At 35.1% G+C, this 27702-nt stretch overlaps 1 protein-coding gene across 11 annotated transcripts in view; it reads left to right on the top strand.

The window, feature by feature from the left end:
* Pcdh9 (protocadherin 9) overlaps positions 1-27702 on the top strand; it is a 918070-nt gene that overhangs the window by 881246 nt on the left and 9122 nt on the right. For 3 of the 11 annotated variants that reach the window (XM_021257933.2, XM_087192875.1, XM_004844287.3), the window contains one exon: positions 13363-13431. The exons of the other annotated variants lie outside the window; for them this stretch is intronic. In XM_021257933.2, the coding sequence (XP_021113592.1) occupies positions 13363-13430 (68 nt within the window). In that variant the 3' untranslated portion in view covers position 13431. The remainder of the gene's footprint in view (positions 1-13362; positions 13432-27702) is intronic. 11 annotated transcript variants of the gene reach the window in all.

The raw sequence follows: 27702 nt of genomic DNA, 5'->3' as shown, positions 1-27702 counted from the left end.
TGTAAATGCCTACATGAGGGAGTAAAACTGAAAATATAAAATTAATGAATATAAGTTTACTATACACCATTAAATTCTTGCTTGGGGAATTTGCTAGAATGATAAAGTCATCTTTACAGTATATAATTACAAATTCAGATATGGACATCTATGGTATTGTCTGCTCTTCATAAAACATGAATCAAAATTCTTATAAAAAAATAGAAGTTTGTGTCCTGAGTCATAAACATTTCATTGAATATATAAAAAGTCATAAAGCCAATTTATTGTATAGTATAATCTGACCCAGAATCTTGTTAATATTGAGCACAAACTAATTATGAAGGTTTATATCCATTTCTTCAGGAAAACAGAACAATTATACACACAGTATATGAAGTTAGGGCAAGAGATTTATTTTTATGGGATTTTTTAACACAGTTCTAAAGGCTGGCAAATCAAAATTCTGCATGGTAGGTTGCAGGCTGGAGGGAATTGTTTGTGCTGCTGCCTGAATGCAGAATTCCCAGTTCCAATAAGGACCTTCAACCTTTTCTCTGTTAAGGTTTTCAACAGGTCAGATGAGGCTCATTTACAATTTTGAGGTAATCTGCTTAAGGTAGAGTAAAATGGTTTAAATATTAATCCTATCTAAAGGTTAGCATTATAGTAGCATTTATATTGTGTTTAACAAAATACCTGCTTACTATGACCCAGCTAAGTTGATAGATAAAATTATACTTCACAGGGCTCCATGCATATTTTTCAGAGTTGAACTGAATCATTCTTTTATTAACTGTTATTATTAATGAATATTCCAAGCATCCAGAAAAGTGTAATTTAACAAACCCTTTCTTGATGCTTATTCTAATCAACAGAAATAACTTTAAATGTCTTTTAATCTGGCTGGGGTACATATAGCTCATAGATAGTGCCCTTGCCTAGCATCAGCAAGACCCTTGTTTCAATCCCCAGTGCTGCAAAAATTAACTTAAAAATCTTTTAATGAAAAACTCAATTTTATTAATGTTTTCAATTTCCATTTTAAAATCTTCAATTTTAATATCAATGAATGAAAAAGAAACAAAATTGGAAATAAATATCTTTGTTCTTAGGTCACTCCATTTAACAATTTCTATCCAAAGTAATTTTTCTCCCTTACAGAAGTAAATGGTCCTTGGGGAGCCCATTGTTTACTTCAAGAAGGAGGAGAAAGAGCCTTGTAACTGGACAACCTGCTTGCGGTTTGTGCTGTACAAAGCATGGCCCCCTGCTGGTCTGGCTTCATGGGAAGCCATCACTTCTACCTCAGAGCTCATTGGTATAGCAAAGGGAATTTCAGATTTCAGATGCCTTCTGCAGTTAATGTTTGGGACAGGGTTTAAATTAAAATCCTCCTCTTATTGTCTGACAACTATTCTGAGACTATTACACTATTCTTATTTCTGAAATTCCACACATATATGCTTATTTCTCTTACCTAAGTTCTCAGCTCTTACTTTTTTAAAACTTTACCTTGCATGTAGTCTTTTATATGAAAAGATGTACATGAGAATCCTATATGTTTTCAACTCTATCATAATTAAGAGTCTTTGTGGTTGTAAATGCCACCGTTAGGTTAAATATAAACCACACATCTGTCAACATCAATGTAAGAGAGCAAATAATGCCGTAAATGCTAAGAGAGTAAAACTCGAACTGCATTGAAATGAGCTTGTCATGTCAATGAACAGTGACAAACACATCCCTATTTAGTCTGTATAATAGCAAAGCTGGTAAGTGTGTACATTTTGAAATATAATTCTATATATAAACCTCACTTGAGAGTCATGCTAAAGAACATATAATTATTTAATACGTGTTCTCCCCACTTCACCACTGGCTCCTCTTGCTCAAAGTGAAGTGATCCAAAGCCACTCTCGGAGTCAGGAAGACTTGTATGACCAGCCCTCCCGCAAGAGATAAGCCTTATTGCTTTTATAGCACACAAGTACCTCTGTCCTAGGATTTATCATTTTGTATACACCTCATCCATGAGACTTGCATCTTCTGAAAGTCTGTTTCTCCAGAGCCTGGGGCTGAGATCTGTACACTTAGTATTTGTTTGAAAAGGTGAATTGACATGAAGGGATAAATCATTAAACAATTGGCAGGCTCAGTTGATTGAAGATTTATAAGATATTTCAATAGATTACATTAATAAAGGGAGCTGACAACATTCTCTTTAGACAAAATGAAGGTGCTCATAGGCAAGCCACTGGGTCTTGTTAAGAGTTGGCTAAAGGCTTTGTTCTAGTGTAGTGCATGTTCCCGCTCCCACACTGACTTCTTTTTATTTGTGGATCCTGTCTCCTTTGAATAAGCACAGCAGCATTACTTCAGAGTTGAAAGCCACTGAGCACTTCTAAATGCCTTGGAAATTTGGAAAGTACTTCTTTTCTAGGAAAGCCAAGGAGAATGAAGTGCCTTTGAATCCTCAACTTTGTGGGACCACTGAGCGCAGCCTTCTCTTTGCTTTTTAGAAATCACCTGTTGGCAAGTTAGAGTCTCTGGTATTCCCCCTCACTGCACATGTTTTCCTTTACTTAGGGCATTCATCACAATCTGCAATTACTTCAATTGTTTGGTAATTTTTCTGCAGTGCCAAGCAGACTATATCAAATCTTCCCTCCTATTTCCCCTCTCCATTACCATTAAACCATTAAATATCTACCTCCAAAATAAAACAGAAATTAAATAAATATATAATGTTTCAGGTGAAGTCTTTTAGCTTTCTTGCCAAGGACCTTGCTGTTCCTAAGTTCCCTTATAGAGAAAGTCTGGCTTGTTTACTCATTTATTGCCATTAAACTGTAATCTTCATGGGGCTACGCTATCTTGTTCCTGTATGTCCAGTACCTAGCAGACTGTCTGAAACAAGTAGGTGATCAATAAGGATTTGCTGAATAATAAACTTTCTGGCAACCCACTGGGATTTGTCATCAGCTTAAATAAGTTTTTCATTAAATCTTAACACATTTTACACTATTTTTAAAATTTACCTCAGCAAATCCACAGAGAATTCTGAATTACTTCTGTGATATTTCCTAGTGCACATAGTCATGTCCAGTGAGAAATTCCAGCAAGTGTTAAACCAAATACAGAGATTTATTATAATCATTTACTTTTCCTCCAACACTCATGTAGTTTGGGGCCAGGGAGCTCCCATAATAGTATTTCAATATGTGTTGGCCGAGCTTCATCCCTTTCACTAATGGATTTGCCAAGGCTGGACTTTTCCCAGTGACAATCAGATATGACTCTACCTTAATTTGAAAAGTCTCTTGGGTTTTCTGGAAATTATGAAGTCTTGTTTACCTTACGTTTTGCATGCAAAGTAAAATTTTGTATTCAATAACTAAGCATGTCTCAGGGTGTGCATGAACACACACACACACACACCATACACACACACACACACACACACACACACACATGCACTTTGTTTTCCCAGCACAGTTTAAAAATCTGTGTCTGTAATTATTTACTGACACTGAATCAAGCAACTCCTAATCAAGATCTTCCCAACTATAATTTTCTCTTAAAATGGAGAAGTGACTTTGTGAGACATTATCTTAGACATAAATGAAATATCCACAGCACTCATTTATTCTCAACAAAATTCATAGCCTTCAAGTGTATACCCAATTTAAAAAAGTTATCCTCTTTGCTTAAAATATTGCAGTCAATTCAAGAGTGATCTTGTGTGTAGCTTGAATGTGCTGAATGCAAGCCATTTGTACTGGAACACATTACACACTACGGGCAGCATTTGTTTTACACAGATTGTGTTATTATGTGCAGGTTTTCTTTCCTCAAGTAAAAGTAAGTCTTGAAAGCTTTGGTGATTTATACTTTAACATGACTGTATCACAAGATCTTAGAGAATTTTTTTTCCTAGAAGTTACTTTGTCCTTGATTTTTTTCTTTAAAGGCAGGTTTTATTTTATTTTTATTTTTTGGAAATCACATTTTCCTCCTTTTGCAGAGTAGGATGGAAAAACAAACCAAGCACGGCAACAAATCTGTCCAGTGGGCTATAGTTGAAGCACAGTAGGTGTTGGCAGGAAGGATGAGCGTCTGATACATGGTAAATATGCAGCATGGGCAAGAGCTTCTGGTGGGTGCTGAATTTTGCCGTAGGACGTGCTGAGGTAGACACTTGCATAGACAACTGCTTCTAAATATGTCACTCTATCAGCAGGAAACAGAAGATCTCCCCACTTCTATTTTTCAATTCAGAAAATGGGACCCTACAAGCAATTACTTGGTGAATTAGCAAACATCCTGAATAAACATCCAGTGCCAAGCTGTTGGACTAGAGGATTTTAAAAGCAAAGCAAAACAGGGAAAAACTACAAAAATAAGCACTGAGATGACTTCTATATGATTCCTAACATGTGCAAGCGGTATGTGAGGGAATCAAGTGACATAACGCAATGCTTCTCATGCAGGCCTGCTCTCCAGCACTTACAGAGAGGTTTTAATCCACTAATCGGGTTAAATTCATTTAACTAACACTGGAAAGATGCAGTTTAAGTGTTTAATAAAATGTTTATATTCAGAACAGCTACCAGATGTTTTTCACTGTAGATGCTGCAAAGTAATGCATCCTTTTTTCTCCCCTCTGAAACTACAGTACTTTCATATACTAAGAAATACCTTTCTAGGTTTAGACAAGAAAGTTCATTTTTACAGTGTCTTCTTTATGATTTCAGAAAAATTTCTGTTTTTATCTATTATCCTACCTGTCTACACGTACATTAATATACAGAGTCTATAACCCAAATACTCAAACTCAAACACACACTACTGTGTTAAGCACTGAGAAACAGCAGGGCGTCCTTTGTTGGGTAAGAGTTAAAAGTGATCTCAAAAGTTTATTAAAAGCTCAGCCCTTGTATTAGCCCCAGGGAAATACGATAGAGAACATCATGAATCATGGTGTCCTTCTGCCACTGGAGATATTTTCTTTAGTGTGCTACACTTTCCAAAGAAATAGGGAACCTGAAAAACATTAAAAATATATTTCTTAGCATAACTGGGTTGGGAAATTGGGGGTGGTAAAGAAAAGTGCATAATTAGTTTAAATTATATACTTGAATTGAATCTGCACCTTCAGTGACTAATCAGCTCTTAGAATCAGTAGACAGTAACTTTTTAAAAGAAAGCAGTTTAATCTAGTTTGTCTACATCTCAGTAAAAATCAGAATAATTTTTAGGCATTCAGAAACTGTTGACCACACAGTCAGTTAAGCAACCATGGCTGGGAGCTTTGATTCAAAATTAGAATTATAAGACAACTGAAATGATACAGGTTTCATTTGTAGTGGACTCTATTTGGGTTTAATGATGTAAGCTTTATACTATGAATTGGCATTTGTTCTTCTTCTAGTACATTTTTTTTGCAAATCCCTATAGTCAACACAAAGTTGAATATACAGACTTTCTTTCAATAAAGAATTATTTTAAGCTTATTTTCTTATAAATGAGAAAATAATAAGAGCAATGAGAAAACTTGTTGCTAACAATGCCATTTAAAAAGGACATCTTGAATTAGTTAGCTGAAACTGACAAATTAAAATATTAACTGATCTTTTACAGTTCAGGGACAAAAATAGGGTTTGGGAAGTACTCTTTAAAGTTCTGCTCCAGTTTAAAAATGAACGTTCAACTTTTCGGGACAGTCTGAGAAAATGTGCTTTAATATTTCTTTGAACCTCAATTCAATATCATTGTCTAAGGGGGAAGAAAATCACATCTGGACTGTAGAAATCATATTGAAACACTAAAGTGCTTACTCGTGCTGCTGCCGTCAGTCACACTCGTCACATTCAGTGACCGTCCTCAATTCAGGCAGAAAACCCATTCTCAGTTAACATGGATCAATTGGAAAGAATATAAACCACTCCAATGCCCTTAAGACATTCAGACGTCAACTCTCATACAGGTTATTTGAGTGCTCTGTAGAAATGAGAGCAGCCCAGGATGGTTCAGATAACACAGGGATGTCAGAGCACAACATCACATTGTACAGTTTCCGTATTTTACATGGCAAATAAAACAAAGTAAGTGAAAAAGAATATATTAACCCCCTACCTTAACTCTTCCCTCATTCACATAAATGATAATATCATACTGCTAAGGCATGATTTGCTTTCATAATATATTTCTTTGAACATTGAAAAGGTGCTAGAGCTTAAATGACAGGAGCCTTTGAATCACAGACCAGAAACTGTATCATCTGACTGAAAACTATTCTCTATGCAGCTTCAGTAATTTACAAAGCAAAAACAGAAAATAATAAATGACAGTAATAAGGTAAAGAATTTTGTTCAACACCTCAAAAATTATTCTGGAGGGATAAAATATTTCTTACTTTGATGACAGTAAACCTAAGAAGATTAAAACCTGAATGATGAATTTTATGCAAAAACTGATTAAAAATATCCTACATTCTTTTTTGATACCTAATGAGATCTTTGAAGGGTCAGTGATATTTTATTTATGTTTTCAACATTGATATTTAATAAGTAACTACAGGCAATTAATTAGGTGTCAGATGATACCAAACTAGCCTCAAGGATTGTGGAAAAATACAAACATTTTTAGCAAGATTAAAGGCATACACTGGAATACACAAAATTAAGTTCACAGCTGGGGAAGATAGAGTATAACATTTAGATGCATTGCTTATATACCATTCATCTTATTTTTATAGTGCTCATACTCTACTTTTATTGAATACATGTGTGTAGTTGGTCTGTGATAACCAAGCTAGCCTCTGATGAATTGGGTGTTACATTCTACAACTTCAGATATGAAGAAGTAAAAGTATAGAGCAATTAGGCAAGGCCCAAGGTTCTCTGGTGTCACAGGCAGGGTGCTTGGAATCAAGTCCGCAGCCTTTGTGCCACACCACACTCTCTCTTACAAGGATATGTTTTATATATTTATGGAGTTCAATTTTTTGTTACTCCTAGGTTAATTTTTAGAAGAGTGACTAATATGGTACAAAAACAATAACAAAGAGTTAAAAGGACTCATTGCAGAACAAAATAATTTCTTTGATTTCTTGAAGTTCAGTCTTAAGTAGTCTTGCATTCTCCCATTTATGGACGTCAATCTCAAAAGTCAAAGTAAATGAAAACTAATATAGAGAGAGTTGTACTCTGTGACCCACCTTTCCATTAAATATATAAGGCTGCAGCTTGAAGGTATGAAATTGGAGCTTTACAATCTCCAAAGCACCAAAAGCAACACTAATACACAAGGCTGAGCACATGCCACTTGGGCAAGTGGGTTGTTGTGGAGGGTTTTCCTCAGCATCTAAAGCAAACTAATACACACTGCATGGTCAGGATTGTGACTTGGCATAATTATATCTGTTTGGTAAAGATTTTGTAAATATTTCTAAGACTTTTTACTCAGAAAAATATTCTAATCTTTCAAAAGATCATTATATTAAGGCAAATAATTCTGTTTTGGAGAAGAAAAAACTAAAAGAAAAAAATACCATGGTTTTCCTCTTGCAAGGATGTAAGGTCTTATTTTTTCAGGTTCTTTTTTGATTAGTATATGTTTGCAGTAAGTAATGATGGCAGTCATCATGGGGACTTGGTATGTGCACATAACACACTTCATTTCTTTGTCTTTTTACCCTCCTGGTAATGAAGGTAGGGGGTCCATTCTAAAAGTACTATCCTTGTCCAAATGAAAAATGATAGCTCTGAAGCTAAGGCACTAAGCTGAGTTTGAGAAGAATTTTTTTTATAATCTTTTTTTTGAGCCAGGGTCTCACTATGTAGCCCAAGTGGGTCTCAAAATCACTATGTTGCTCAGGCTGAACTGAAACTCACGACCCTCCTGTCTCAGCCTTCCCAGTACTGAGATTATAGACATGTGTCATCATGCCAGGTAGTTGTTTTATAATTTTAATAGTTTATATTTAACTAAATTGAATGCATTCATGTTTCATATCTAAATTTTAAGACAGTGGTTTCAGAATGATTTTATCATTAATTTTATCTTTAGTAATATAATTATTATGAATTATAATGCATCTGAAATTTATGAAAATGCGTTTTTATCAATGTGTAACATAACAAAGAAAGTATGGCTGTTAGTCTCAAAGGATTAATGATTGGTGAAGTTGGAAAATTGGGGAACACATATCAAGAGAAAAATTGTGGGACTACATACTTGTATGTGAGAAAGAATTGGTACTTAATTGTTTAAATTTTGCACATTCATGCCCAAGTTTAAGCCATATGAAAGTGTAATCAAAATGGTAAAGGAGGAATATAATTTTGCTGTCATGGTATTTCGAGCGGACTAGCTCAAAATTTGAGAAGCAGCAGCTGGTAAAAACAAGGCTATTATAGCTTTCTGCAAGAGAGATAACCAGAATCTGGACAGAGGTTTGATAGAGTAATGAGAAGAAAAATGTGCTAAGATGTCTTTGAGGGAAAAAATAAGCCAGCATCCCTGTCAGTTTTCTGTATAGGAGGTGGGGATTATCTGCCAGTTTTATTTCATTACGATTGTAATGAACTGTTCAAAGTTATTTCCTCTAATTCAGCTGGACTCCATAGGCACAAGACCATATCATTAATGATTCTGTAACTTTTTTTCTCAACATCTTTTAAAAGTACTTGTTTTTATTAATAGCAACTAGAATCATTTGGTTTAATAATTGGGTAAAATAACAGAGACCTCTCACTGATGTGTTTTTTAATTAAAAATGTACCAGGAAGAGTGGCCCTACAGAAAATCTATACCGTGTATAAATTATCATGCACAATCATCATTCTTAAATACTATTTATAGAAGCAAATTCTGGAATAATAAAAAAGAAGGCATCCTTTTACCTTTCGCGAGCCTGTCTTATTACTAAAAATAAGTAAATCAGACATTTAACCTTGTCAGCGCTAACTGGGGACTAGACTGACATAGTTAAACTCAACACAAATGTTTCTGCCGCTAAAATAATTTTCTCTTCCGGAAACTTTTTTTTCCCTCTAAAAGGCTAAAGACAATTCAGCGTATGTCTCAGAGACATCATAACTGCATTTTAACCTTGACCCATGAAACTAGGTAGCAAACTGTTCCAAACCTGAAGATGAGGGCTTATCCTTCTCATCTAAATAGAATAGCTTTCTACATAAATGTTTTGCCTCAGCAAAGTACAAAACTTCCAATGCTAAAATGAAATGACAATTTTCCTTTTTTTATATAGAACTAAATGCAGCTAGGAAACACTATGTGAAAACAGCCATCAAATTTGTATTATGGAGACTCTACATGTTCCATTATCTAGTACTTGAGCAGATTGGTAGATTTCTAGTGAAAGACTTTCTTTCAGTCATATCAGTAAGTTATATTCTTATGAGTTATATACGAAAGGGAGCAATATTTGTAACTTAGTCAACTTGAAGATATCAACATTCCAAAATAGGAATGAGAGATCATTAATGCTCTCACTTTGTGTATGTGTTTGGGTATACTTACTTTTAGTGTATGAAAAATTTTAGGGAGAAATATTGGTGATAGAGTTGTACCATGGTAATCCTCCCTCTTCCAGTCCCTAGGAGAAGATATGATATGATATAATATAATATAATATAATATAATATAATATAATATAATGAATATAATGAGTATTAGTGAGCTGAATAATTCCAGGTTACAGATAGCATAAGTCTGTGTTTATAAAGTTATTTTGATTATTCTGTTTGGTTAGGAAATTTAACTTTCTGTAGTTCTTTGTTTTGTGATCAGTTTTTCTGAGCCACTCTTCCTGTGGCTGGTCTTCTCTCTTTTCAAGAGTATTTATTACATAGGATGATGAGTGGCTGCATTGGCCATTGAGGCTTTGGCACTTAGGATTCTACTTTATACTGGTAGTGCTTATTTTAACTCCCATTATTATTCTAAAGTTAGTGTTCTTTCTCATCAACAGAGATGCAGCAGCATGCAGTTTTGTTTGGGATTAGAAGCTCTAGATGCTGGCCTAGTCTTAGACAAGTGTGTGATCTTTGACATCTCACTTTATCTTTATGAATGCAGAACACAGTAAGGTTAAGGGAGATCCTTTCTAATGTATCTCTTGGATATTTCCAGTGCATCTAGTCTTTGTGCAATATTCACCAATTTATCTTTTTCCTGTCTTGTGAAGGAGACAGAAGTATTAGGAGAATAGCGGATTAGGATCATGCATGACAGAGTTACAATGTTATTCTCTCAGGTACAAAAGAATGGCCAAAACTTACAGGTTTCCCAAAGTCTAAAGAATTTGCCATCCTACTTTATAACATTCTGCTCACATCTCTCTGTTCCCCCTCCTTTAATAGTCATTCTTTAGAAAAAAAACATCCAAAGAGCCAGGGGCAAAGCTAAGACAGATAGAGGCCACAATGTAACTACTATTTCACAAAGTGAGGCTGCATCCTAGGGATGTACACGCACATCAGTGATGAAACTTCCGCTATATTTGTTGGACCAAGACTGTAAGACAAAGAGAAGGGAGACAGTCAAAACATTGTTAGTGATTCTCCTGATCCTCCTCCTGAGAACACTGAGCAATGCCCCTGAGTAAAATGCCATGAACAATGCAAGTGCGTCTTCCCTCTGTTCCTCAGAGTTGTTAAAAGGTGAGCATCTTGACATGTGTGAATAGGCTTTAATGGCAGTTTTGACTCTACCTGAGTTTTACTTAAGCACTCGCTCTAAAACCTCTTCAAGACTTGAGGCCACCATAGATCTAAAAGAATAAGTTGCAAAGCAAAATACAACCAATAAGAATACAAAATAAAAACCAATTTACCTTATATCCTCCACATTGCCCATAAACTCTATGCTTTGGAAACAACACTTCAAATTATAAGAGAAAAGACAATGTAATAAGTTTCTTTAACTCCTTAGAAGGAAATCAAGCAATTCTCTTGCTTCAATAAAGCAGTTCTGTTTCTTTAGTGACAAAATGATTTTTTTAAATTTTATTACTTGTACTATGAGGGGGTACACACATATATTTCATTCGCTTGCTATTGCCTGTAAATGAATCACTCTTTGGCATTGCTTCTTAATAATTGAATCATCAAGTGAATGTGGAAGCATTTGGTTTAAGTGTTAACTGCCAATCTCCTTTTAAAGATAATGTTAAAATAGTTCCTTTCCTAAAGATAATTTTTGATGTTAAGCCAGTTGTTCTGGAAATGCATCTGAGAGTGTGAAGGTACTTATTTCAAATGATTGTTAGAGATCAATTTCCTTATTCACCTACATAAACTAGCCACAAAACCCAGCCAAGGACCAGGGTGTCACAAAGAGGAAAGATTTTAGCTGTCTAGATGAGTCATTCTATACATCGTAATTAACATCTACACTGCTGTTCTTGTCAAGAAAGGAAAACACTGAATATGTTAATGCTTGGAAATGCAGTAATTCTCTTTTCTCCTTATCTTAATAGTTCTGTTAAAACTATATTTTTGCTTTTAAAATGGAAATTTATAAGGTATGTCAATTCACAGTGGAGGAATTTTCTTGTTACATATGATTGGAAGAATTTTTAAAAAAGATAAAGAAGAAGAAGCCAGAGAATTTTGCTAGCAAATAGGACTTTGTAATCTGTCTGGATATGAAATATATAAAGATTTTTGTATGTCTAGTTTTTTTTTAACAATGCTTAGACTAAGTATATGTAGATATACCAACGAACCTAAAATGTCCAAAAGAACAAATTATGAAATCATTGGATCTAACTCAATACATTTTTTGTCATTGATTCCTAGAGTATATGATTTCCAATACCCATGAAGCCAATCTTCTTATTTGAAAATATAAGTTCTTGAATTAATAAGGACTCTATCTGCAGTCACTAACAAGTGTGCTGCTAAATAAACAAGAATGAGGCCTGTGCCTTGTTCTCTAATGATATAAAGGAAACAGATGGCTTGAGAAAAGATGTGTCAGTGCAAGGTGGTAAATCATAAATAAGGAGCGAATGGCAGCTTACCTCAGATCCAGTCTGCTTTCCAGTCCCTGAAGCTATCTCAGTGCTGCCACTTGATTTGAACTTCACTGCATCAGAATGTTGATTAATGTGTTTAAGTATTTTTGCACTATGTGTGACAAACTGACCTGTGGCCATTTTCACAATCAATATCGATTGTTCCAGCCAAAATAAACGTAGGTTAATTTACATCTGTCATTGAGATAACCAGAGAAAATGGGATGGCTTGGCTTTTGTCCAATTTATTTTGTACATTTTGTTAGGAACTTGAATACTTTCACCTCCAAAATGTTTTCTCGTAGAAAGAAATTAAATAAGAAATTAAAAAGCAAAACAAAGCAAAAATGCCCAATGTGTCCCTGAAGACAACTGCAAAAATTATAGAATATCAATTCTAAATAATAATAGTAATTGTCACACCAGCTGTGTCCCAAATATACAAAATATGGGCCAGTTTGGGTAATTTCGATCATTTTTTCAGTCTCAGTCATGATTTAAATTTAATAAAGTTGATGGAGTAGTCACAACACAGGCCTAGAATGTTCTTTGTCCATTGGCACCAGCCAGTACAACAGATCCAGTGGTGCCTGAGCAAGAGAAGAGATGAGGAATGCACATAAGGAAGAAGAGAACCTGTACACCATAGTGAGTTACAGTTTACTGTGAGAAAATTTAAGTGGCCTAGAAAGAAGAAGCATGAAAAAGCAACTTCAAATCTCATGAAAGGTCAGAAAGCACAGCTACATCTTCCTCATTTTTGGTATGAGCCATTACAGAAAGTAGAGTTGTGTTTTTTTGGTTTTGTTTATTAAACAAATGCTTTGTATATTTATAAATGGGCTGGTCATCTATGGTTACCGTGTTAAACAAACAAAGAAATGAAAATAAGTTTGAATTTCATATATTACTTGAACACCTTAGGGATTCGAATTAGGCAGTCAGCCACAATACACTTTCAAACAGAACTAGCTGCTAAGATAGTAGTGATGGCCATTAACCAAAAATGTACTTCATATAAATAAAAAATTGCTCGGTGTCACACTTACCTTTATTCTTGCTTACTTATTTGGATTATAGCCATAGAAAGCTGATTTTTATTTGAGAAAAACATAACTCACGTCATTTCAGTTTATTTTGAAAATTAACAAATGGATTTTTTAAAAAAATCATTTCATCTTTATCCTATAACAAATAGTGTGATCTAATGGCAAACTGTCACCTAGTTTTTGAGGGATATCTTTGCTCTATTGCTTCATTCATGGATTTGGGTTGTTTGAACTCTATGTATTGAAATTTAAAGAGCAGGCTGTAATCATTGCATGCATTTATAGTGTATTTCAGGAGTCCACTCAGGCAAGAATGTACAGCAATGCCAGGATACATCTTACACTCTGCCTAAGGTGCGTGTTGCATATTCAATTTAGAGAATTGGATGTGTTTTAGTGGTAACAGTAATAATTACTATATGAAAAGCAGGCTTTTGATTTATGTGATTTTTTTTTTTTTTTTTTGGTACCAGGGATCAAATTCAGGTCCTTGTTCTTGCAAGGCAAGCGGCCAAACCACTAAGCCAAATCCCAGGCCCAGGCTTTCGATTTGTGGAAATCAAAATTTCCCCTGAAAGGGAAAAGAATGCTTGATTCAGTAGCATTACTTAAAGGGAGAACACTCAATTTATATTTGGTAATCTTAAATCATCGATTTAATCCAATAACCTCATATTTAAATATGATCAACTGTATCATAGTCAAATGAGGTAGAGCTTGGGAAATATAATTAACATCTACATTATATAGCTATCTAAACTAAAATAGTATTTTCAAAAATATAGCCATAAGATAGATAGATTACCCACTTATCTATCCATAAGATATATGAACTATGGTATCTGCTGGAGCTGTTTACATTTTATGCTGAAGGAGAGAATGTTTTAGAGTATGTCAGCCAGATAAAAAATACTCTTAGCAATGTATTTTGAATCAAATACATACCAGTTGTTTGAGACAACTTAACTTTATAAATCTTGTCAAAAGGTCACAGATCTCAGAACCTTTGACTATAAGCTAGATTAAAAAATAAAGGTTCACTCGGGGCCGGGGATTTAGCTCAGTGGTTTCACCTGCTGCACAAGCTCAAGGACCCGAGTTCGATCCCTGGTACCGAAAAAAAATAAAGGTTCACTTCTATTAGAAATAAAGGAACTGACATCTTAAACAGTATTGATAATATTTGGCAAGGGCTAACTATCTTATGGTTTTATTGATGTGGTAGATTGAGGCACAAAGGGTAAGGCAATAACTCAAAAATGGAATCAATTACTTTAATCATGTTTTACTGCATGAAGTGAAACATACAGCAACTGTGACTCCAAATTTACTAATAATTTTTACCCTCTGTGAATGTAAGCCTACTTGATTTATTTTATAGTATTTCATATAGACAGAGTAAAGTGTTCGCTAAATATATAAACACAACACTTCAAAAATGTTTTCTAAAATATTTTAAAAGATAGTGGAATATTTTATTTTTTCTTACCATCACATGTTTTGTAACTCACAAGGCTGTCCTAAATTTTTAAATAAATTGAATTCCAACATATTGTCCTAATAATTGGCTTAAATATTAATAGGCAGTATTATAACTTTACCATATTTGATCTTGTTTCTTTTTAATTGTACATCTTTATGTAAAAGAGTGAAACTGTAACACATGATGTGTACTAATCCAATCAGTATATTTAACATTTCTATATCCTTATTGGTATTGAACTTTGTGTTTGGAGTCCTTCCACTACAGAATACTGATTACTAAAAGCTATGGGTGGTGGTATAGAGGGACATTGGCTAGCAGGGCTTCTAGGCTTTTTTATTACAAATTGTCTTGCTTCCATACTCTTCAGTTTCCCAAAGAGGTATTTTACTTCTCTCCAAGGTTCTAGGTACTCCTCACCTTGAACTGGGAGGGCCAAGGGTTGTGATTCCTACATTTTCACCTCCTTGCCTCCTTCACTAATCCTTATTAGTTCACTTTCAGGAGCCCACACTGTATACAGTCCTTACATTGAACTCTTTTCAATTAATCCCTCATCTCTTTCATGTTTGGACACTGAAATTTGCCTACGCTATGCCAGCTCATTGACAACCATGCTTTCACATAGCAATTTAATGGATTCCTTAAAGTTTTTCCTGACTCAAAATAACATTCATCTGCCATCCATTTATTTGTACTGAAGCAGCTCTAAAAGTTTCTCACTGAAGTATAGATGTTCTTCCAAAGAGACACACTTAGAATTTTAGTAGGTGACAGCATAACACTTATTAGCTTCTCAGAATAGTCAAATATACTCAATAGAGGGGTCATTTTAATAAAAGAAATTGGAAAAGAATAAAAACATATTTAATTGTAAAATGGGAACAGACCTAACTAGGAAGCAAGTCTGATTATCCATACCTCCTTAGAAGAACTTACTGAAATAACATAGGAGAAACAAAAAATTCCTTAGAAAACCAGGTCAAAGTTTTCTTACCAAGAAATTTCCTCCTAGGTATAGGAATTAATGTGAATCAACCTCTGCGGAGACTCCACAGACAGAAAGATGAGGTTCAGGGGCAGTATAAGCAGAATGGTTAAAATTCCACATAGCTGACGAAAGTATTAAAAACAAAAATTAGTCCAGAGAGACACGAGGATTAAAACAAAAGTTGTGAATAAAGGACACAAGGACCCTTAGCCACATGAAGGAAAGGCACTAGGCCTGATGCAAGGACTCACTACTACGCACACAGGAGCTCCCTGTAGCACTGTTGCTCTCCGGCACTTTATGCTCCCCTGGCAGAACCTTTGGAAACAGTTATTATAGAAAAGCACTTAGTGGCTCTACCAGTCACCATCTATCTAAAGTTGTCCCAGAAACCGGAAGGAAGCTCCCCCGCCGCCATCCCAAGCTCCTAGGGCAGAGAAGCTGAGCAGACCCCAGCACCCAGAAGGAAGCTCCCCCACCACCATCCCAAGCTCCTAGGGCAGAGAAGCTGAGCTGGTCCCAGCACTCAGAAGGAAGCTCCTCCACTGCCATCCCAAGCTCCTGGGGCAGAGAAGGTGAGCTGCGCAGGTGCCAGAAGCACCCCCTCCCCCCCTCCGGAAATGAGAAGGCACATAAACAAGCCTCAAAAACAGACCTCTGAATCACCTACAGCAACCTCAAAGGGAAACGAGATGGAACAATCTCATACTCAACTACCTGGACTCTCTGAACTGGCAAAAAAAGAGGATCTGGGAAAAATGAAATCAGAAATAATTATTCAGATAACAGCAAAGATTTTGCTCATAGTGCAAGACATGATTAATAAATCTAGAAAGCACACAGATAAAAAACTAGAGGATCTGAGGAACATGATGGAACCCCAATATAGGAAACAAATGGAATCCATAAAACAGATGCAAACAGATTTCCAGGAGATTAAAAACTCCATCAAAAGTCTGCACAGCAGAATGAACCAATGTGAGGATAGAATTTCACATATAGAAGATAAGCTTGCAATTAGTGAGGAGGAAAAGAAAAATTGCTTTAAAATTGTAAAGGAACATGAGAAATCAATCCAGCAGCTGCTAGACCGTGCAAAGCGGAATAACATAAGACATATTAGAGTCAATGAAGAAAGAGGAGAGAGTGCAGATGACATAAAAAAATCTATTCACAGAAGTGATGGCAGAAAACTTCCCAAGGAGGGGAAAAGAACTTGACAAACAGATGAGTGAGGCATATAGGACTTCAAATAGCCTTGATCAAAAAAAAAATCTACACATAGGCATATAATAGTTAGGATTCCAGAAATCCAACAGAAGAACAAAATTCTACAAGCAGTGAGAGAAAAGAAACAAATCACATACAAAGGAAAGCCCATCAGAATCACAGCAGACTTCTTAACACAAACCCTCAAGTCAAGAAGAGCTTGTAGTGATGTATTTCAAGCCCTAAAGGAAAACACCCTCCAACCCAGATTGATGTACCCAGCAAAACTATCTTTCAAAATTGATGGAGAAATAAGATACTTTCATGATAAAGAGCATCTCAGGAACTTCATGGATATCAAACTGGCACTCCAAAAAATTTTAGATGATACCCTAGGAAAAGACAATAAGGATCACAACCCCAGGAAACCCAGCAGAATGAATCCATTGGGCATGGCAAATTAAATGCAAAGGGGGAGAATCCAACAAAAAGAAAAAGTCATGACAAGGCTTTTAAAACTTTTAACTTCATCTCCCTAATGAGTGTATGATTCAATGTTGTTATTGTACTGATTAGTATTTTTCTGATTCTAGAGTTGCACACCTCCTTTCCTTGTGCTGTACTGGCTATTTATCATCTTCTTATGTCTACTTTTTAATTGGGTTGTCTATTAATGAGCTCTAAGAATTCTTTACATATTCTGGTCATAGGTTATATGTATTGTAAATATGGTCTGTTTAAGGACTACTTTTCACTTTAATGATGTCATTTAAAGTTCTAAATTTTGATGGAATCTCATTTATCAATTTTTTTCTTTTATACATCATGTCTTTTGTATCCTAGGTAGTTCTTGCCTACCCTGAATTCATAAACATTTTCCCTTATAATTTCTTCTTAAAGTTTTATACTTTTAGGCTTTCATATTTAGGTTCATAGACCCCTTCAAGTTATTTTCATATATGGAAATAAAGGGTTGAGGTTAATTTTTTATATACGGATACCAGGTGTTCTAGTGCCATTTGCCAAAAACACTATCTCTTCCTAGGCTCTCAAATTGAGTTTATATTCTATAAAATACTAATGTTAAATAATCTTTCAAAACTCAGTGGACCATATAAGTGTGGTTCTATTTCTAGATTCTCTATTTTATTCAAATGATCTATATGTCTTTTCTTACACCAACACTGCCTTGATTACTGTAGCTTTAGAAGAAGTCTTAAAATTAGGTACTAAACGTCTTCCAACACTATTTTTGTTTTTTAACTTTTCTAGGTCCTTTGTACTCCTACATAACTTTTAAATTTCAATATCCAATTCTTCATTTATAGCAAGTATACACAGACTTGAATTTTTATATATACCTTGTGTTTTCTAATCCTGCTAAATTCAAATACAAGTTCTAGGGGCTCCTAGAGATTTCTGAGTATTTTCTCTGTAGATGATCATTTCATCTACATATAAAGATTTTGCTTTCACCTTGTCAATCCTATCCTAATTGTGTTATTTTATTGCCAGACTATTTAGGCGGGGCCTAGGTTTCAATGTTTAATGGCCAGATAAAGAGTAAGCATATCTGCCCTTGTTCCCCACCTTAAGGAGAAAGCATTGTATCTTCTCCATTCATTTAGGCATTCTCACTGGAAGTATGGAGTACATGTCTTTAATCTGTTGAGAAGTTTCTGTTCTACTTCTAGTCTTCTGATAGTTTTTACCATGAACAGCTGTAAAATTTAGTCCAATGCTTTTTTTCCAACTAGTGACAGGATCATATGGCTTTTTCCTTTCCTCTGTTAAAATGATGACTTTTGGGGGTGGATCTTCCAATGCTGAACCAACACTGCCATCCCTATAACAAAACCACTTTCTACATCCTGCCAGATCTGACTTCTAATAGTTTGTTTTGTTGAGCAAATTTCTATCTATGTTCATACCTTTTTCTTCTATTATCTTTATCCAGTTTTAGGATTAGCACAACATTGAGTTCCTAAAATGAGGAGAGAAGTGTTCCTTCTTTTTTCTGCTTCAATTGTTTGATATCATTTATCAGTTAAAATGTATATGAGCCTGCTGTTGTCATATAGGTAGTTTTTCAAGCTAGGAATATACTTTCTTTAATAGGTGCTATTCAAATTTTATATTTCCTCCAGAGTTAGTGTCATTAATTTGTCTTCCAACGTACTTCTTAGAAGTTGTCAAATTTATTTCCAAACAGATTTTTGAAATATGCTTTCTATATCCTTTTAAATTTTGTAAAATCTGTGGTAGTGTCTCCTAGATCTTGATATTGTAATTTAAAAAATGTATAATTGATATTGTGTAATAGGATGTAAAGGTCTAAAGGAGCAGAGGAAGTGGGAGGAGGAGGGGAAGGAAAAAAGGGAAAAGAAAAAATATGAGAAAAGGAAAAAAATGGAAACAAAGTCTTGGCAAATAGAGAAGGGTGGAGTGTGTGAAGAGATGGCATAGGAAGGGGAAAAAAATAAGAACCAAGATATTCATGTAAAGGTACAAGATCCCAACGATGAATGTAACTGTATTTTATACCTAAAATGTACCAATAAACTTAATGGGAAAAAAAGACATTTATTATATATATCACCCACACTTAATGATGAGTGGAAAGTTATGTACTTCTCCCTTAAGAGGTGGGTATATTAAAAATAAAATTTGTCAGCCTTCAGAAAAAAAAAAGAAATTAATGTGAATCCTCATTCATACTTTTTTACAGTTACTAATAGACTATAATAAAGGTAATACAATTTTCTTAAGATTTTCCAAGCAAATTTCTTTTTCTCCTGAAGAGACTTTTAAAGATTTTTGATTAACTGTGAAAGCACACTGAGGTTGCATAAATTTTTTCATATCAATAAAATAATAGGTAATTATGTCTTATAGTATAAAATGTAAAATAAGAGTGACAATTATTTTTTTTGTGAAATGTATGGGAACATTATACATATTAAGTATGTGAGACTAATCCTCAAACAATGAAAAAGTAAACCTACTAAAATTGTTTATCTTCTTTCATCAAAAGATAACAGGCCATGATTGACAATAAGCAGGACAGAAAATATTGCAGAAAATTTCAGCCAAGTTTATAGACACATTATAAAATTCACATGAAGTATTTATTATTTTTAAGAAAGAAATTTATCTTCAGAGACCCATATTAATGAAGTAATTTCTGTGGATTTGCAAGGTGTGTTAAGAGATAAACATGCACTTTTAGATTGTAATAGGTGGTCCTAGGTATCACTCTGCGAGGGTAAGATTTCTCTCTATAATACTCTTTTATACAGGTCATTTTCAATATTACAGTAATGACATTTCAATACTCTGTTAGGGGATTCTTTCAAATAAAACATTCTAATTTTTTCTCACAGTTAAAGTAGCTTTTCATTATGCACATCTGAGTTTAAGCAATGGATTTCACAATGATATTATATAAGTACTCCATAATATGACATATTAGCCTTTTTAAAAATCACTTTTCCTTTATGAAAAATACTTGCATGCTTTATTGTGGTAAGATAATATGATCATGGAGAGTATACCTTAAATGTTTGTTTTTATTAGCACATGTTTGCAGTATATATGATTACATTTATTGTGATAGATATACATCATACATCTTAATTATTCTCATCCCCCAATTCCCCCTCCCCTACTTCTTCTATTGCTTGATCCCCTTCCCATTAGCAAAATCTCTAAACTACTTTTAAACTTTCAATCTTTTGTTAATCCATTTAATGTTTTCTAAATATCTTCCAATTTCTTGAACACACTTGTACAAAGAACTAGATTCTACAGTTATTAGAACTCTGCCTTAGAAAAATTAGTAATAGCTGCTGTGGTGTTTTCAAGATTTAAATAGTTGTTTTGTTATGTATCTTGTAAATATAAATTTTTGAAGACATCTAAAGAACTCTGTTGTTAAAGGAATTATGAACTGTCTAGAATGATTTAGTGGTTTGGTGGAATATAGGAAGCCGCTTAAATGCGTTTGACTTTGGACCAGTCCCAGTTGCTTTGACTCCTGGGTAAGAGGAGATATTAATGTTTTTGAATTCTTGTATTTGCACTTACTAATATCATTTAGACATCCCAAGTATTAATGAAATATCATTGTGTGAATTCTTACCAATATTTCTTATGTGTATCACTGTTGTTAACTATTTTCTTGTGAGAAATTGTCATATAATGCCTTAAGTATAGCTTCTAGGTCAGCTCACTGATTTGAGACCCAATACAAACTTCATTTATTTATTTTTCTTTCAGCTATATCTAATAATCACCTATGCCAGGTTATGACAACAGATGTTAAGGATGTAGTTATCAAAAAGGAGGGCCGGGGATTTAGCTCAGTGGTTCCCTTGCCTGCCCTGCAAGTGCAAGGACCTGAGTTTGATCCCTGGTACCAAAAAAATAAATAAATAAATAAAATAAAAGCAGAGTACTCAACTTAGTGGCACTTATATTCTAGTGTGAGAGATAGACTATTAGCAAATGGTGATGAGTGTTATCCAGAAAAGCAAAGATGAGTAAGGGAATAATGAATGACTGGATAGAGAATATTATAATATTATTTTTAACAGTGTCAGGAAATGTTTCAAAGTATAAGGTGACTTTTGAGGAGGCACCTACCTGAAGTGATGGAGTGAGTTATTCTAAGAACAGTAAGAGCAATATTTTAGGCATAAATAATAGCAAATCTAGAGAGCCTGAGAACACACTACACTGGATATATTTAAAAATAGCAAGAACACCAGTGGGGCAGCACAATGGACTATAGGGAAGGAGGTAGGTTATGAGATCAGAGTTAGGTAGGACTTGCTGGAATGAGTGACTTTTATCCAGATGTGACTGGAAGCAGGGGAATGAGGTGTTTTGCTTTAAGTGTTATTTTAGACTGAATATCAACTCCTCAAAGATATCTACATCACATTCCCCAGAATGGGGTCAATATATTACTTTTCATGACAGATGAGTCTTTGTAAATGTTATTAAGGAGCTCACTTTGAGATTAAGGGATTTTCCTGGATGATCTAGCATAACCATGTAAGGGGTCCTCATAAGAAGGTTACAGATAGAGCCAGAGGAGAAGGTGATGTGTTGATGGAAGTGGATTGGAATGATGTGCTTTGAAGATGGAGGAAGAGGCCACATGATAAAGCATACACATTGATAGGTCTCCCACCACCACAGCAGCTATTATGTATAGTAGCTGCCCTCTTCCTATGGTGCCTTGGCCCCTCCCCTGTGTGACATCATGCCAAGATGGTTGCTGCCACCAAAAAATAAAACCTTCTTCCCAGTATGCCCCTGTTCCCGCCTAGAAAGTAACCTAATCCTTGCTCACCTCCTATCACTAGTGACATCACAGGCTCCTCCATTCCCTAGTCACTACCTCACTCAACCCCACCTCAGCCCCTACAAACTCCACCCCAGTCTCTATAAAAGACTCTCCCTGGGCCAGCCATATTGCTTTTTGTCTCTCCTTTGTTCAGAGACAGCCTGGCAGATCTATTCCCCTAATAAAGGCTTGCTGTGGCCTGGTCTGGTCTTGGTCTTCGGCCCTTTTACCTGACACACATGAACTCAATAAGATGGGAAAAGAAACAGGAATGGATTCTCTCCTCAGAGGTTCCAGAAGAAACCAGCCCTGTGGATATCTTGATTTTACTCCCATGAAATTTATTTTGGACTTTTGACTACCAGAATAATAGGAAGATAGGTATAGGCTGTTTTGATCATTAAGTTTGTGGTGATTCATTATAAACCCACAGAATACTAATACATATTTGTTGCTTCTAGTTAAAGATTGAAGAATAGGCTGGATAAAAAGTGGAAGACATGAGTCCTCTAATGAAATGATAGTGGTTTAGACTATGAAATTTACAGGGAAGTTTGGTTGACTACAGGACGCTCTAGGTGGCTTCCTGTATAATTTGGATAAAAGATAAGATTTTTATAAGTTGTCTCTCACTTAAGAACAAATTACCAAAAAAAAAAAAAAAACCAGAACAAATTACCACAAATTTGGCAGTTTGTGGCAACATAAATTTATAATCTCTTTCCATCCACTTAATATCTCAGGAGTCCATGTGGGCTTCACATGCTGAAGGTCTCCCAAGGCTGAAATGAAGGTGTCAGTTTTGCACTCTGATCTGGAGGCTGTGAAATAAAATTTGCTTCTATGTCATTGAGTTTATTAGCAGTATCCTGTTCCTTGTAGTTATAAGACTGAGGACTGTGCACTGGTGCCTAGCAGAGGTTGGTTTCAGCTCTTAGAAACTGCTCTAAATTCCTATTTGGTTCTTCCATCTTCAAAGAAGCCAGATGGGGCCTACCCAAAATCTCTTTGTTAACCAAAAAAAAAAAAAAGTAAAGTAACTCATTAAAGTTATAACACCCATGAAATCTCTATTGTCCTAAAATTTTAAATAACCACTCCTAGAGTATTATATTAAAAGATTCAGATATTAGGGTGGGAAATGCCAACAGGAGAGGCATTCTAGATTTCTACCTGATAGGTATCAAGGATGACTGTAATTTTTTCCCCCTGAATTCAGCAACCAGAGGAGCTGAATGTAATATACAAGAATAGTAAATTCAGAGAAACAGATTTGGGACACTGGAAAAAAAAATACAAGTTTAGAAGTCTCAATTATAATTTTAATGTTGCTGATGAGTAGGAACTCATATATACTGACATGGGCCCTAGAAAAAGATTAAGGGCTAGACTGATATATTGGTGAATCATCAGCATATACATGATAGGGAAAGTAATATTAATTGTGAGAGATCATGTAGGGTGAATGTAGATAAAATGTACTGAGCATTTCAATAGTGAATGATCTGGAGAAGGTCGTGGTGATAAAGGGGAAGAGATGTAAATCCCAGACCTACTAGATACCCAAAATGTGAGTTTGTGTTCTCTAAAATTGAAGAATGAATTCTAGGAACAATGGAGGTTAGGAGTAGGAAAAATTTATTGGGAGAAAGAAAGCTTCTGCCTAATGATAGGTCTCCCAGTACCTCAGCAGCTATTATGTATAGTAGCTGCCCTCTTCCTATGGTGCCTTGCCCCCTCCCCTGTGTGACATCACGCCAAGATGGCTGCTCCCACCAAAGAATAAACCCTTCTTCCCAGTATGCCCCTGTTCCCGCCTAGAAAGTAACCTAATACTTGCTCACCTCCTACCACCTAGTGACATCACGGGCTCCTCCATTCCTTAGTCACTGCCTCACTCAACCCCACCTCAGCCCCTACAAACCCCACCCCAGTCTCTATAAAAGACTCTCTCTGCCCCAGCTATATTGCTTTTGTCTCTCCTTTGATCAGAGACAGCCTGGCAGATCTATTCCCCTAATAAAGGCTTGCTGTGGCCTGGTCTGGTCTTGGTCTTAGGCCCTTTTACCTGACACCTAAGAGAGACAGAAGGGGGACCAGAAAGTGGGTTGCCCACCTACCCCATGGTTCAAAGATGTTTTATACAGCAAAGCCATGTGGTGAGGTGAGTATAAAGTGGGACAAAACTAAAAGACCCAATGGAAATTTATAAGGTGGGCATGAGGTGGGACAAAACCATGACCAACTAATAAGATTACAACTACAGTCACCCAGGTAACATTGATTAAATGGGGATCAAATGGGAAAACAAGTCACATACAAGGAATTTCCCACTTAGAATATCAATTACTGCTATCTATCTCTAGGGGAAGTAGTGCCTCTTCTTTTTATAATGCTAACCAGTGAATGTGCCTCAATTGTTCTCCATGTTGGCTCCTTGCTGTGTTGGCTCCTGGAAGGCTGGCCCTGTCTAACTGCACACAAGATATCTAATTAACTTATCTATCTGCAATAGTGGTGCCATCAAATGAAGATGAAGCTGTGAAATTGGTGATGGACTGGAGAAATCAGGGAGTGTGGGAGCACTGAACATTGAAAACCCTTAGGCTACACCTAAGCATACTGAATTAGAATTTCTGGATGGGAACAACCAGCCTGTATATTTAAAAGCTCTCCAACTAATTCTGACATATGATGATGTTTGAGAACTTTAGTTGTTTAGACTACTGGGAAAAGACAGAATGGAGAAACGTAAAGTCCTCAATGCCTTTGCATCTCAAACTGTGGATTTTGGATACTAGCAGCAGCATTATTTGATGAATTTTGACAAATGCAGGAACTCAGATCCCAACCCACACTTACTGACTCATATTGTGCATTTTAATGATTTCTGTAAATGGCTCATGTGCATATTAACATTTGAAAAACACTGAGATATGTGATATTTTGATTTAAAGTAATGCAGAGAACCCATGTACAAACATATATACCCATATACCTACAGATGCCACTGCCTGTAATTGATGTTTTATTCTATTTTAAAAAATAATCCCTCAGATATCTTCAAAAGTCCATAAGCTATTATGTCTTTAAATTTGTGGTAATTTAATGAAGTATTTTCCCTGATTTGCCTGATGGTTAAAATTGTCTGGGATTATTTCCTCTGAAGGCTGAAAAGTGAAACCTGTAGCCCAGAGTACAGTAGTGAACATGGCTGGAGTGATAAGTGAGTGCTTCAGGTGAAAGTCATAAGAGATCACCAGGCCTGAACACCACAACCCTTTCTGATTAAACTTACTTGGAATGTGGGAAACAGAGGACACTGTGTAAAGGAAAATTACTTCAAAACATTGAATACTGCTGGCCTGGATTCAGACAAGTAACTGCTCCTTTTTTAAGAGGACAGAAAAGAATAGAAGTTATTTCTTCATTTTTAGCTTGGATTTCATCTGGAAATCGAACTCTAAAGAATTACTTCATTATTCCATACTTTAGATTTGCTCTTTAAAAGGTGTTTCAGGTGAAACAAGATTTATTTTTCCTTTTCTAAGAAACAATTCTATTTGCAAGAAATGGAGAATAATTCAGGAGATATCAGTGTACAAATGAGTTTTTTAAATGAAAGACATCAAACAGTGTTTAAAGAAATGACGAACTATAGAAGAAATTATACTCTGCCATAATGTAAATAAGATTAAGCAATTTGGCCCAAATTTGAAAGTTAGTTTGAATAATCAATGATGGTGTAACTCATTAGATTGTTTTCATTCAATTGATTGCAAAATAAAATATAGTACTAAATGCATAGCTAATAAATGAAATAATCAGGGACAGTTTCTTTTTTGTTTCAGTACTTAGCATCAGCAGATGAGAAAAGATCTGCTGGTATTCACGCAATGCAGAAGGTGGAAGATTTATAAGGAAGTGCTCTCCATTCTTTGTGAGCTGGAAAGTCTGTCCAAATAGCAATATCCTCTCTGGCAGAGAATCTGCTGCTTGGGGTGGTCATGTTGTTATTGTACTTGGACACTCTCCATCTGCAAATGTTGACTTTTCATCTGTGACCAAGAAAAAAATTTGTGTGAGGAACAAGTAAAACATTTAATCTTTATTTACTTGTTAATCAAAGGTTTTGTTAAATCCTGCTGGTATGGGTTTTCATGTTTATTTGTTTCTCAAGGTGACTGTGTATGCATTCACAATATTGTGCTTAAATATGAGCTAAAAAATAAAACTCTAATAAAATCATTAGGTTTTTACTTAGAGTTAGAAATATGTATAGTTATTCTAAATATAATTTCACATTCCAAAACCTAAATGCAACCTAAGTAATAAAATAAACCACCAGAACAATAGATCTATATTTGTTTGCCCCGTCTCAGTCTTATTAGTAAAATGAGAGTAAATTTGAGAGAAAGTTTGAAAGTTTGATTGTCAGATTATAAGAATAAAAAAAACAGGGTGGTATTTAAGGCATAAGAGAACATACGGAGATCATGTACTGAAATCTAGTCTTTTTCTCTTAATTTATAGATAAAGAGTAGAAGCTAGAAAATCTAAAATGTCTTTATCAAAATTCATACTAATATATTATTCTTCTGTGGATGAAATCAGTTTCTGTCTTTACCCTAGCTGCGATGTTTATATCATTTGAGACTTTTGGATTGGTTCTTATTTTAGATGTTCCAGCCAACAGTTTTTTGAACCTGAAGAGAGCTGACTCAAATATCAATGAGTGAATGAATGAATGAACAGAAAACATTTCTCCTACAATTACAGGTCCTTTAGTACCTGTACAGAAATGACTCTATAACCCCTCCACCCCATGCCAAAGTCTATGTATATTAAATTCCCTTATGCAAAATGGCACAGTGTTTGCATAGACCTTATGAACATCCTCCCATGTATTTTAAATCACCTCTGGATTAGTGGTTGTGTTAGCTATCTGTGATTGTAACAAAAACTTGAGGTAAACAACTTTAAAAAATGAAACATTTATTTTGGTCAGCAATTTTAGAAGGTTCAGTCCATGATAGTTTGGCTGCATTGCTTTCTTCCTCAGCACTGTACAACCCAAGAGGATGTTCACCTCATGGCAGGAAGCAAAGAAAGAGAAGAAAGGACTAAGGTCCATTGTGCCCGTCAAGGGCTTGCCTGAAAGTCCTAACTTCCTTCCAGTAGACCCTAAGTAGGTTTCTAAAGTGCCTATCAACTCTGAATAGTGCCAAAGGCTTGTGAAAAAATCTTTAATGCAGGAGCTTTTTCAGGAAATTCCAGATCCAAATCATGACATTTATATAACTAATATGATATAAATGTCATGTAAATAGTTCATACTGCATTGTTTAGACAATGACAAAAAAATCTGTACATGTCAACAGACACCAAATTTTTTCAGAATACTTTTGAGCTATAGTTGTTTGAATCTTCAAATATAAAATGCCAATTATATAGACATATTTCTATATCTATCTTTGGATTAAGACTGTTCATATCACTCTATTACATGATTTCATTTAAAAAAGTCTCAGTTACAATGAAATTGAAATTCATATCTGGCTGTTGCTTTTCTGTGTAATAAAAGCAGAG

Source organism: Heterocephalus glaber, unplaced genomic scaffold (genome assembly GCF_053883595.1).
Source record: "Heterocephalus glaber isolate CG9 unplaced genomic scaffold, H.glaber_assembly_v1.0 deba00001577, whole genome shotgun sequence".
In the NCBI taxonomy this organism is placed as follows: domain Eukaryota; kingdom Metazoa; phylum Chordata; class Mammalia; order Rodentia; family Bathyergidae; genus Heterocephalus; species Heterocephalus glaber.
The sequence above is the reverse complement of the archived record's forward strand: the minus strand, read 5'-3'. Positions and strand labels throughout refer to the sequence as shown.